At 35.7% G+C, this 10,607-nt stretch overlaps 1 protein-coding gene across 1 annotated transcript; it reads left to right on the forward strand.

Annotated features, from left to right (window-relative positions):
* The first annotated feature begins 260 nt into the window (after positions 1–260).
* Positions 261–10,607, forward strand: LOC135676557 (acyl-CoA-binding domain-containing protein 6-like). The gene is made up of 18 exons (XM_065187876.1): positions 261–690; positions 1,079–1,149; positions 2,595–2,658; positions 2,726–2,797; positions 3,513–3,716; positions 3,809–3,886; positions 4,162–4,272; positions 4,382–4,448; positions 4,560–4,621; positions 5,718–5,857; positions 6,520–6,646; positions 6,735–6,849; positions 7,669–7,757; positions 8,452–8,535; positions 8,615–8,803; positions 9,137–9,289; positions 9,377–9,436; positions 10,294–10,607. Exons 1-18 carry the CDS (start codon positions 526–528, stop codon positions 10,474–10,476), a joined length of 2,034 nt encoding a protein of 677 aa, XP_065043948.1. The 5' UTR covers positions 261–525; the 3' UTR covers positions 10,477–10,607.

The raw sequence follows: 10,607 nt of genomic DNA on the forward strand, positions 1-10,607 counted from the left end.
CAACACCGTCCACAGACAAGTGTATTGAATCAAATACATCAATTTGTTGCGGACTACCTTTGCTCAATTTACATCAAGAGATGGTCCCGAATCAAACTCCAATTCAAAGTGGAAAGCAGTGAATTAACATAACGAAACTCCATTGTCTAACGACGCCGAGGAAACTCTTACTTCGGATTGCAATGGCTTGAATGACGGAATAGGGAATCGGGAATTGTTATAACGGTGACGAGATGCTGGGGCTTCGATGAGCGTCAACCGCCTCCTGTTTTATTATGTGAGGCCGCGATACACATCGCATCGCGCTGCCTTTTAGATCTCACAACAAAGCAAATTAAAGACGACCCACCCATCCACCGACGCATCGTTCTTCTTTCTTGTTATTGGGGGAGACACAGCACAACCTCGGCCTTCGTCCCTATAAATACATCCACCGCTCCAACTCCCCTCCCCCTTCGCCAATCCTTGCCGCCCCCTTTGTGCCGATCGGCGATCTTGCTCTGTGCTTTGTGTCGTGGAAGGAGGATGGCCACAGCCAGGGCGAGCTCCGGCCTCGCTTACCCCGAGAGATTCTACGCGGCCGCCTCCTACGCCGGTTTCGGCGGGTCTCCCGACTCCTCCGCCCCTGCAGGCGGCGTTTCTAGGTTTCAGAACGACGTCACTCTCTTGCTCTACGCTCTGTACCAGCAGGTGAGTTCCGCTATTATTGTTCCTTAATGGGACGTCTTGTTGATCCGCACGTCTTCCTTGTTGGTCTAATAGCTTCTTGGCATTCCTTCATTCGGGATGGCTCGAATCTGCTCCCTTTGCTCGATCGTTCCATTTGTTAGTCGTATGCTTCGTGATCTCGCTAGATCGGTGGTCGGGAGTTGAAGCTTAAACGATCATGCAAACTTTCTTTGGATGCAAATCAGGCCAATGTTATCTCTACGTATCTTTGAACTTAGATGTCTATTTGGTTTTTGCTTGTATGTTGGATCTATGTTGATCATGAAGCGAAATGCTGTTCGGTTTCCAAAGTCAATAAGCGAATACTTTCTTCTTTAATACATTGTTCGAATTTGATTCATGACCGCAGGCAACTGTTGGAGCTTGCACTGTTCCAAAACCTAGAGCCTGGAATCCCGTGGAGCAGAGCAAATGGACAAGGTTGGTTTTGCATGATTGTTCTGTCTAAATATGTAATAGGGAAAAGTTTCTATACTTAGTTTTCGACCTGTAAGGTCACTGGTCGTTAGGATTTCAATAAAAAAATGAAGCTTTCCTCTGGTTAGATGTTACACTATCATACCTGTTGAACATCTACTTCTCTAGTTCTCTAGTTCTTTATATCCCATCTTATGTTAACATCTGGAGTGGTCAAAATCTTGTTCTCTAGTTCCATGATTAAAGATTGTTCTGAATTATTTGAAGGTTGAAATGATATCCTACATGGCCAAGCCAGAAGTATTTTTTATGTTTTTTCCTTGTTATGCCACTAAATATCCTAGTATTTCAAAGCGGTGCTAGCAATTAAGTAGAGTGGAACTCACACTGTGAGGACCAGGCAAAGGCAAATATCTTTCAGCAATAGATATTGAGTATTGGGCATGTCACATATTAGTTGTTCAATTTATGATGTAGGCCTTATGGTTGACTTTAAATAAATATATTAAAATAGAGAAGTGGTCATTTTGAAAGCTAGTACATGTGAGATTTGCAATACTTTATCTGTACTTTCTGGACAAGGTGGTCTACTCTTTTATTATTTATCTCATCCTTTTTGGTATTTACCTTTTTTCTGCTTTTTGGTCATGTATTTTTAAAAGTTAATGTATGAAAAATAACATATTCTGGTTTATTGAAACTAACAGTAGGTTCTTAGTCATTGTAATCATACCATGGTTTGAAGTCATCTGAAAGGTTTTGTACCAGTTTTTTAGGAACAAACGAGGTTATACAGTCCAAGTTGTAGATGGCAGGTTCCCATGCATAACAAGATTTAACATGATTGGCATTTTAACAGTCAAGACCAATGCTGATTTAGTTTTGATGCTCAAAGTGTATACAGATATTACATAAAAGTTGAGTGTTCTCTTGACTATGGTACTGTATGAATATGTTTGACATAAATATAACATAGATTTAGTTTTATACATCATGTTGTTTCTTGTAGTAATGCTTATTTTATGAATTTTTTTAAAATTTTCCATTCATATAATTATTTTGATCATTATGTTTCCAGTTTTTCAAAAATTTTGGACTTTTTTTTTTTTCAAATCAATAAAAAATGATTACCATCACAAATTGTTCCATTTCATTTCAATTGGTTGTTTCTTACACAATGTGAAATTTCATTAAGTTACTCCTAGGCTCTAGATATTTTCGATTAACATTCTCTCTAGATATTTCTCACTAATCAGGTGTCTCCTCAGAATAAATTATCTTACAAAATAGTCAGAAAATTAGGATGGACATTTTACTATTAGAATTTGCATGTGATGGTTCTTCTTCACTATTCCAGCTGAATGATAACCTTCTGATGTCGTAATTGAAAGATCTGTGTTCTTTTCTTTATCTTGAATATCTTGGACTAATGACTTTTCTGCTTACAGTTGGCATGGACTTGGAAACATGGCTTCGACAGAAGCAATGCGTCTCTTTGTGAAAATTTTGGAGGTACATACATGCCTCAGTTTTTCTGCCGTTTTACAGCGGTAAAATTATAATTTTTTCTCTCATCTAGGAGGAGGATCCTGCTTGGTATTCCAAGGCTCCTGAATTGACAGCAGAACCTATTATTAATGTTGAAACACTTGTAAGTATATCAATGAAATGTATCTTGTTTCTTAAAAATTACAGGTCAGTCATACATGTATTGTTAACAACCTAAGGATCTTTTGGCATGTGCGGTATTTGTATATTTCATGTTAATTATCAACTGTTAACCAGACATCTTGAATGGTTCTCACATAAGCTTCAGAACTAAATTGGTAAGATTGATTTTGCAACAAAAATTATTTAAAGAAGGTCATGGATGTACATATCAAATATTTTGGTTGAACTACAAAGTACTGAGAGAATGTTCAGATCCCAAGACTTTACCAAGATTTTTAAGATAGGTGAAGTGAGATGATACGTTTTGGGTGCAAAATAAGTCAAACTGGAGTTGAAATTGGATGAGAAAACCCAGGTTATCAAATAAAAAACCATTACAATTCATTTCTATTTGCCATATAACGGGATGTCAGGGATGATTTGGTTAATGTACTTGTTCTTTTGCAAAGTCATGGTTCAATGTAATCCATTTTTTTTCTATTTGACAGAGATTATAGTCATTATTTGTTATGTAATATTTCTGCTGATTGAGCACATTTACTTCTAGTTATTATTTCATTCTAATTTTTTCTTTGCCAAGCGAAGCATCATTCAAATAACTACTGTGGTTTATTTATGCTTGCTAAATATCTCTTCTTTGTCTTATTATATGAGTCATTGTTATGCATGCTTATCCTGTTAACTTATCCCCTTAGAAAACAGAACTGGAGCCAGCTGCTGCATCAGCTTCAGGAAATGGAGATTCCTTACCCAAGACTAAAACTGTTTCCGCAGAAAATGGTCTTCTGTTGGAGACACAGGACAAGGATGTAATAACAGAGGGTATTGGCTCAGTTGGTATTTATGACCAATGGGTTGCACCTTCAGTATCTGGACAACGCCCTAAGCCTCGTTATGCGGTCTTCAATCCATTCTTTAATTGACCTTAATTTGGAGCACAAAATTTTATTTTTTCTCATAAGCAACTAAACTGACTGTCATTTGTTTACAGCATGGAGCAGCTGTTCTGCGAGGAAAAATGTATATTTTTGGTGGAAATCACAATGGCCGTTACCTTAATGATATCCAGGTATTTGATAAAATTGATGTATGATATGAGTGATTTGTGTTTAACTTTGATTAGTACATCTCAAAATTATTTCTGGGTGTATTTTCCTTGTGATCCACATGCTGGTTAAATTGAAATGTGGCTAAATGAAAAGCTTTTCCAATTTTGTACAATTATAATATCTATTATAATCTTCTTTAAAAAATATTTTATATCCATTACTTAGAACTTATTACTAGCAAGTAAGTGTGTTTAAGCTTTTCCAATTTTGCTATGAACATTTTTAATTACTGAAGGTTCTGGACCTGAAAAATTTGACATGGTCAAGGATAGAAGCCAGAGAATTATCAGGGTCCTTGGATTCTTCAGCCATTGCTTCGGTTTCTCCCTGTGCTGGCCATTCCCTGGTAATCTTGAGTAGTTATTTATATTGAAACATTTGCAGTCACTAAAAATGGTAGATATCTGAAAGAATATGTAATGGAAATTTCCACGGTTACTTATCAATAATTGCAGATTCCCTGGGGAAACAAAATTTTATCTATTGCTGGGCACACAAAGGATCCATCTGAGATGATTTCAGGTTCATATCATTTCACTTTCACTAACTATTCTGCCTTATTTCATTTTCACTAACTTTCCTCACTTTTTTCCTCCACCTGAAGTGAGTGTGTTGTTTTTAATTTTGTGCTAGTGAAGGAATTTGATCCGCAAACCTGTCTATGGTCGAATTTAAAGACATATGGGAAATCACCGGTAAATTTTATTTGATCTGTGTTTCAGAATATATGTTTAACCATTAGATCATGAAGCTTTTTCATGTCCTATTTTCCTTGAAATTGATATATGCTTTGTAATTTGAACTTTTAATACTAGTAATCAGATTATTGTCATGGACTTAACTGGATTTGCCTAAGTTGTATGACATTCTTGCATATCCGTTCGCAAAGAGTTAGCTTGCTCGTAACCTCTTAGGATCCCCTAAGGATCTGCAAAAGAGAAGACGGGTTAGAAGAATAATTATACTCGGGATCCCACAAGTAGACATTCTAGTAGGCATTTGATAGACAATGCAACATACAAATATAGACTTCGTAAGATCTAAATGATCGCATGACAAGGGGTCGAAGGCAGTCCACCACGGCTAAGAAGTCCCTATATGACATTATTGTGAAACAAGACAATAAACCATCATTGGACAGTACACTAATGGCTCATCCAACCTTGTGCCATCCAAGTAGCTCTAATGTGCTAAAATACTAACATTTTGTACTGCTTTGTACACCCAGAATACACTTAAAATGGTTGCTTGGATGATCTATTTTTGGGCAATTTTGCCTCTGCACGATGATCCCCTCAAACCCTGCGTATACAAGCCTGAACCGATACAAAAGTCAACCAATATAAAGCTACCAAATCTACTACAAGCCCCGACATGCTGTCCAAAACATTAACAAAATTGAAAAATATGGACACATAGAAACATTATATCGAACACCTTGTACACAGATTTGTTTGTGATATTACAGTACAAGGCAAGTATTTAAATGACTTCAGTTCAAGGAACAAACAATTATTTTCCATGGAATATGTCAACATGATCTCTTCCTTTCAATTCAGCAGCTATTTAGTTTGTAAAAAGTTGCAATCTGTTACAAACTATATGATAATATGTTTTCTTTTGTTATTTTGCACAGTTTGGGGATACAGAATAGAAGTTTGATAAAATGGGGTTGGACATGCTAAGAAATTTATTTTTGTTGCGTACAATTATTGATGTTGCCATCTGAATATCCAGTCTTAATGAAGCCCAGTGATTATTGCCTAGAACTCAATGATCTTCCTTCTTCAGATTTCCCGTGGAGGCCAATCAGTTACACTTGTTGGAAACACATTAGTTATGTTTGGTGGTGAAGATGCTAAGAGATCTCTTCTGAATGACTTGCACATACTTGACTTGGAAACTATGACTTGGGATGATATTGATGCTATGTAAGAGTTGGTTATTATTATTATTATTTTTGAACATTCAGCTAATTTTTCTTTCGATGAGAAAGTTTGCTATGAGTTTTGATTTAAGTACTTGTGAAATATATCATTCAAGGGCCCTGACAATTTGAAAGTTTGCTACGAGTTTTGCTTTATATACTGTGAAACGTATCATTTAGAGGCCTGACAATTTGTCACATGTCGACCCATGATCAATGCACATGTAGTGCTGTTATTGTTAGTTGCTCATGTGATAAGTTGAAAGGAGAGAACATAAGTTTTTTTCTCTACAGACTAGCTTTATCTTTGTCAATTTAATGCATACTATGTCTATGAATAACTTCTTTTATGGGTACAATGGCTGTTCAACTTATGCACTTCTTTGATGTTATAGTTATTAATTTAAATGTCCTTGTCTGCAAATATTTTTTTTAAAATAATTTAAGTAATTAGTAAAAGCTACTTGGGGGATTTTTGTTCCCACAGGATTAGGCAACAAGACTAATCACGTATGACATTAAAATGTTCAGAAATGAGGAGTGTATATGCAAATATGATAGCATATTTTTTTGTTCAATTAAATTGTTATTGGTAAAAGTGATTGATGGCATATGATCAACTAAAATATTTATCTCATTATTCATTCTTTCTTCATTGTGTTTTAGAGGCATACCTCCTTCTCCAAGATCTGATCATGCTGCTGCTTGCCATGCTGACCGGTATCTATTGATTTTTGGTGGTGGGTCTCATGCCACATGCTTTAATGATCTGCATGTTCTTGATTTGCAGACTGTAAGCACTACTTCACTTTTAGATGCCTGACAGAAGGTGGTGGATTAAATTCTTTGATAAGACTTATTCTTCAACTTAACCTTTTCAGATGGAATGGTCAAAACCAAAGCAGCAGGGTGTAAATCCAGGCCCACGAGCTGGCCATGCAGGCATAACAGTTGGGGACAACTGGTTCATTGCTGGTGGTGGTAATAATAAGAATGGTACGTTTGTGAAGCAATTTTTTCTTTATGTGTGTGTGAAAAGACCATTCCTGAAGTTATATTTTACACACTGTTTCATTGCCCTAACCAGACTTGTCTACGGCTGTCCATTTGAATTGAAAAAACCGAAGAACCGAATTGCATCATGGTGATTGGCCTAAATTATGGTTTCTGACAATGCTTCAGTCAATTTCAATTTTTTAAGTGAGAAACCAAAGCTGTTTGGTTTGGTCTTTTGTTCAGTGTGCAGCATAGATCAAATAAACAGGAACCAAAATGAATACTCCTATTAAACTCAACTATTTATCTAATTTTATGTTAATACCTTTAGATTTGACTAGACTGGTGGTTTACTGTCAAGGCTACTCAACCCCTAAATAAGCCTACAACTTTTTATCTTTATCACAAATCAAGTCTATCCAGGATAACTTGCAACTGTCGAAAGCCATGTACATGTATCAAGGCTATGTGATGAGTGATTTGAAACACTTGGTAAGGTTTGCCAATGGCCAAAAGCAGTGGGTTCTCATGGTTCCCTAGGATCGAGATCTATCCTCTTCATACTTCGACAGCTTCGATCAAGTGCCCCTTAGACGTCCACTTGTTGTTGCTTTTCATATCCACAGGCATTTATTATCTTTATTAACTTTGTAATACTGATGAAGTTGATATACTATTATAATGTAACTTTTTATCGATATTTTTGTAAATGATGCAGTAGTTTTATACTGGCTTTTGGAATGGAACAATTTATGATCTCTGTTAACTTTCGTTGTTCATATTCCTAATTTCATGTGGAACTTCTACCTATGTTTTCAGGTGTCTCTGAAACTCTTGTCCTGAACATGGCCACATTAGTCTGGTCAGTTGTTATGACAGTTCAAGGGCGTGTGCCTCTTGCTAGTGAGGTACACAAACTGTCTAGTTAGTGACTTTTACATGTTATTTGTACTATGTGCTTGACTGTGAAATTCATTTTCTAAGCCAAGAAAGAAATTGCTTTTGATAGATGCTAAGAAATTGGTATCATAATCTGTGCAATGCTGCTGTGGTAATTTTTATCTTTTGTGGTATAATAAGTTGTAACTTAATACTTCCTATGAACATATTATGTGGAGAAGTATAAGCCATGCAAATTTTCTTTATTGATTGCTTACATCTAGGACTTTGTGGAATTGATAACTTTCTGGAGTATAGTAGGAAACTGCAAGCATATTCTTTTTTGTCTCTTCTGACACACTGTATGAACTACATTTTGATAAGGTGTATGTATCTATTAGCAAAGTTGACATTTGTAAGTAGCTATCAGTTATTAGAACAGTTCTAGAAACTTTTTGTTTAACAAAACATGGTACTGCTTATCTTGTTGTAACATTGCAGGGTACCAAACATTGGTTATTTAATTGCTAATGAAAGTCAGAAACCTGTGAAAATGTAAGCTAAACAAAGTTATCAATTAGCATCAGATCATGGATGACAGGAAATGCGCCATTGTTCTTTTTAGAACTTCAATAGAAAAAAAAGGCTTACTAGGGTAAATGATTGTTGTATTGAATGGTTCTGCATACAAACTTACCATTATTGAGAGTTATCTTTTGTTAGGGACTCAGCTTGGTGACAAGCACCCACAAGGGAGAAGATTTTCTTGTTTCATTTGGAGGTTATAATGGGCGTTATAGCAATGAGGTGAACAGTAAATTAGTATCTTTTATATTTGTTTTGTTATATTGTAATTCTGATCACATGATATTTCTTGGTTGGCTAGGTTTATGTCCTCAAGCCAAGCCATGTATCAGATTTACAGTCAAGGATAATAGATGGTTCTGTGTCAGACACTATTGCTGCAATGCTTCCTACAACAGATGCTAGTAGGGATATGGAACCTGAGATTGAACCAGCTCAAGATAAAAAGATTAAAGAAATTGTGATGGAGAATGGTGATTCAGAGCCTCTGGTAATGTTAACATGATAAATTGCTACTTTAGTAATTAAACTTTTCAGTTGCTCAGTATCAACTTAATGCATAATAAGTGAAATCAGTTGCAAAATGATACAGGTAGAAGTTTCTTTGATGTCTATATTCATGCGTTATTAAATTCTTCAATTAAAAAGCTTGCAAAGCTAAATTTGTGACACTTCAATATGTAAACTTTTTACATGAAATCTTGTTATGATTGAAAAAACATGAAGGTATTTAGAATTGTGAATTGAGTTATTATTCTCTTCTATATGTTTTTTTTCCAAAACATAGTTGTTTTATGACCTTGATTTTACCTAAAATTTTCAGAATATCAGAAATGAGGTTACAATAAGACTTGTGGAAGCCCTGAAGGCAGAGAAAGGGGAGTTAGAAGGAACACTTAACAAGGAACAATTACAAATGCTCCAACTTAAGCAAGAGTTCAATGATGCTGAGTCGAGGAATATTGAACTAACAAAGGCAAGCTTCATGTCTGTTTTACTCCTCTGTAAAAGTACGGATTTATTTTTATTAAATAAATAAACTTCTTATTTATTAACAATACAGGAACTTCAGTCAGTTCGTGGTCAGCTTGCTGCTGAACAGTCCAGGTGTTTTAAACTTGAGGTATGCACTCATAGAAACAAATTTACAGATCAGTTTGGATGTTTTGATTGTTGCTGTTTATATACAAATTATAGAAATCTCATGATAGATTTTAGCAGTAAATCACATCTAGAATTGATATGTGCTTGGATATCTTGATATCCTAAAACTCAAGTGGTATCAACTTTAAAGGAACATGTTCAAAGTCCAGATGGAACATACAGTAACTATGTTGATGATGCATCTTCAAATGCTTGTGGTGTTAAGCAAGAACATGATGATTTCCAAACTTGCATCAAGCTATCATGGTACGATATGGGAATCATCACCATGTAGAATTTTTTGTGAATGTTATAAATTAGGGATCTAAATTTTGTGTTATTGTACTTGCATTCATGTTTTAGGAAAAAAAAAAAAAAATTAGAATACTGAATTTGATCTAGAAATCATATTATCTTCTGCTGGCTGATAGCGACTGAATAAGCTGCAGTTCTTATTTTTAGACAGCCATTTACATTTAGAGTAGTGGGTTTTTATCTTTTAGCTGTGGGTTTATTTAGTTTGCTTAAACCAGTGGACCAGTGAGTAGAATGGGCATCTTGACTGCCAGGGTTACAAGAAGGCTAATGTATTTAATCCTACTCCCACATGCAACTAATTTGGGAAAAATCAACTAAATTAGGACTAATTATTTAAATATTTGCAACTAATTTGGGAAGAGTCAATTAAATTTCTTCCAACTAGAAATTGTTCAAAATTTCTTCCATTTATATGAAATAAATTGTTGTGTGCAGTCTCTACTACATATATGTTTGTTTGTTTGTTTGTTTGTCTGTTTCTTTTTTTGCATTCATTTAGGGTGTATCTATACCTGACAGGTGGACATTGTGGAGCTACGACAGAAGTTACAAGCAATGGAAACGTTAGAGAAGGAAGTGGAGCTGCTTCGGAGGCAGAAGGCTACTTCGGAACAGGCAGCTTTGAGCACTCATCAGAGGCAGAGTTCTGGTGGGATGTGGGGTTGGCTTGCTGGGAGCGCACCCGACCAGTCTGGCCCTTAATGGGCTTTGAGCGGCTTAGTGGACCAGTGTTGAGGTAATTACAATAATTGATGAAATTTTACTGTAATTCTCATGTTTGGGCAAGTGCCTTTCCAAGGTCCGGTATATACATTTTCCTGCATTCCCTTTTA

This window comes from Musa acuminata, chromosome BXJ1-6 (genome assembly GCF_036884655.1).
Source record: "Musa acuminata AAA Group cultivar baxijiao chromosome BXJ1-6, Cavendish_Baxijiao_AAA, whole genome shotgun sequence".
Classification (NCBI taxonomy): Eukaryota; Viridiplantae; Streptophyta; class Magnoliopsida; order Zingiberales; family Musaceae; genus Musa; species Musa acuminata.

Coding starts and splice junctions, on each gene's coding strand:
- LOC135676557 (XM_065187876.1), top strand. CDS start 526: ATGGCCACAGCCAGGGCGAGCTCCGGCCTCGCTTACCCCGAGAGATTC. Junction 2,798..3,512: donor TTATTAATGTTGAAACACTT/GTAAGTATATCA, acceptor TTATCCCCTTAG/AAAACAGAACTGGAGCCAGC. Junction 9,290..9,376: donor GGAATATTGAACTAACAAAG/GCAAGCTTCATG, acceptor TTAACAATACAG/GAACTTCAGTCAGTTCGTGG.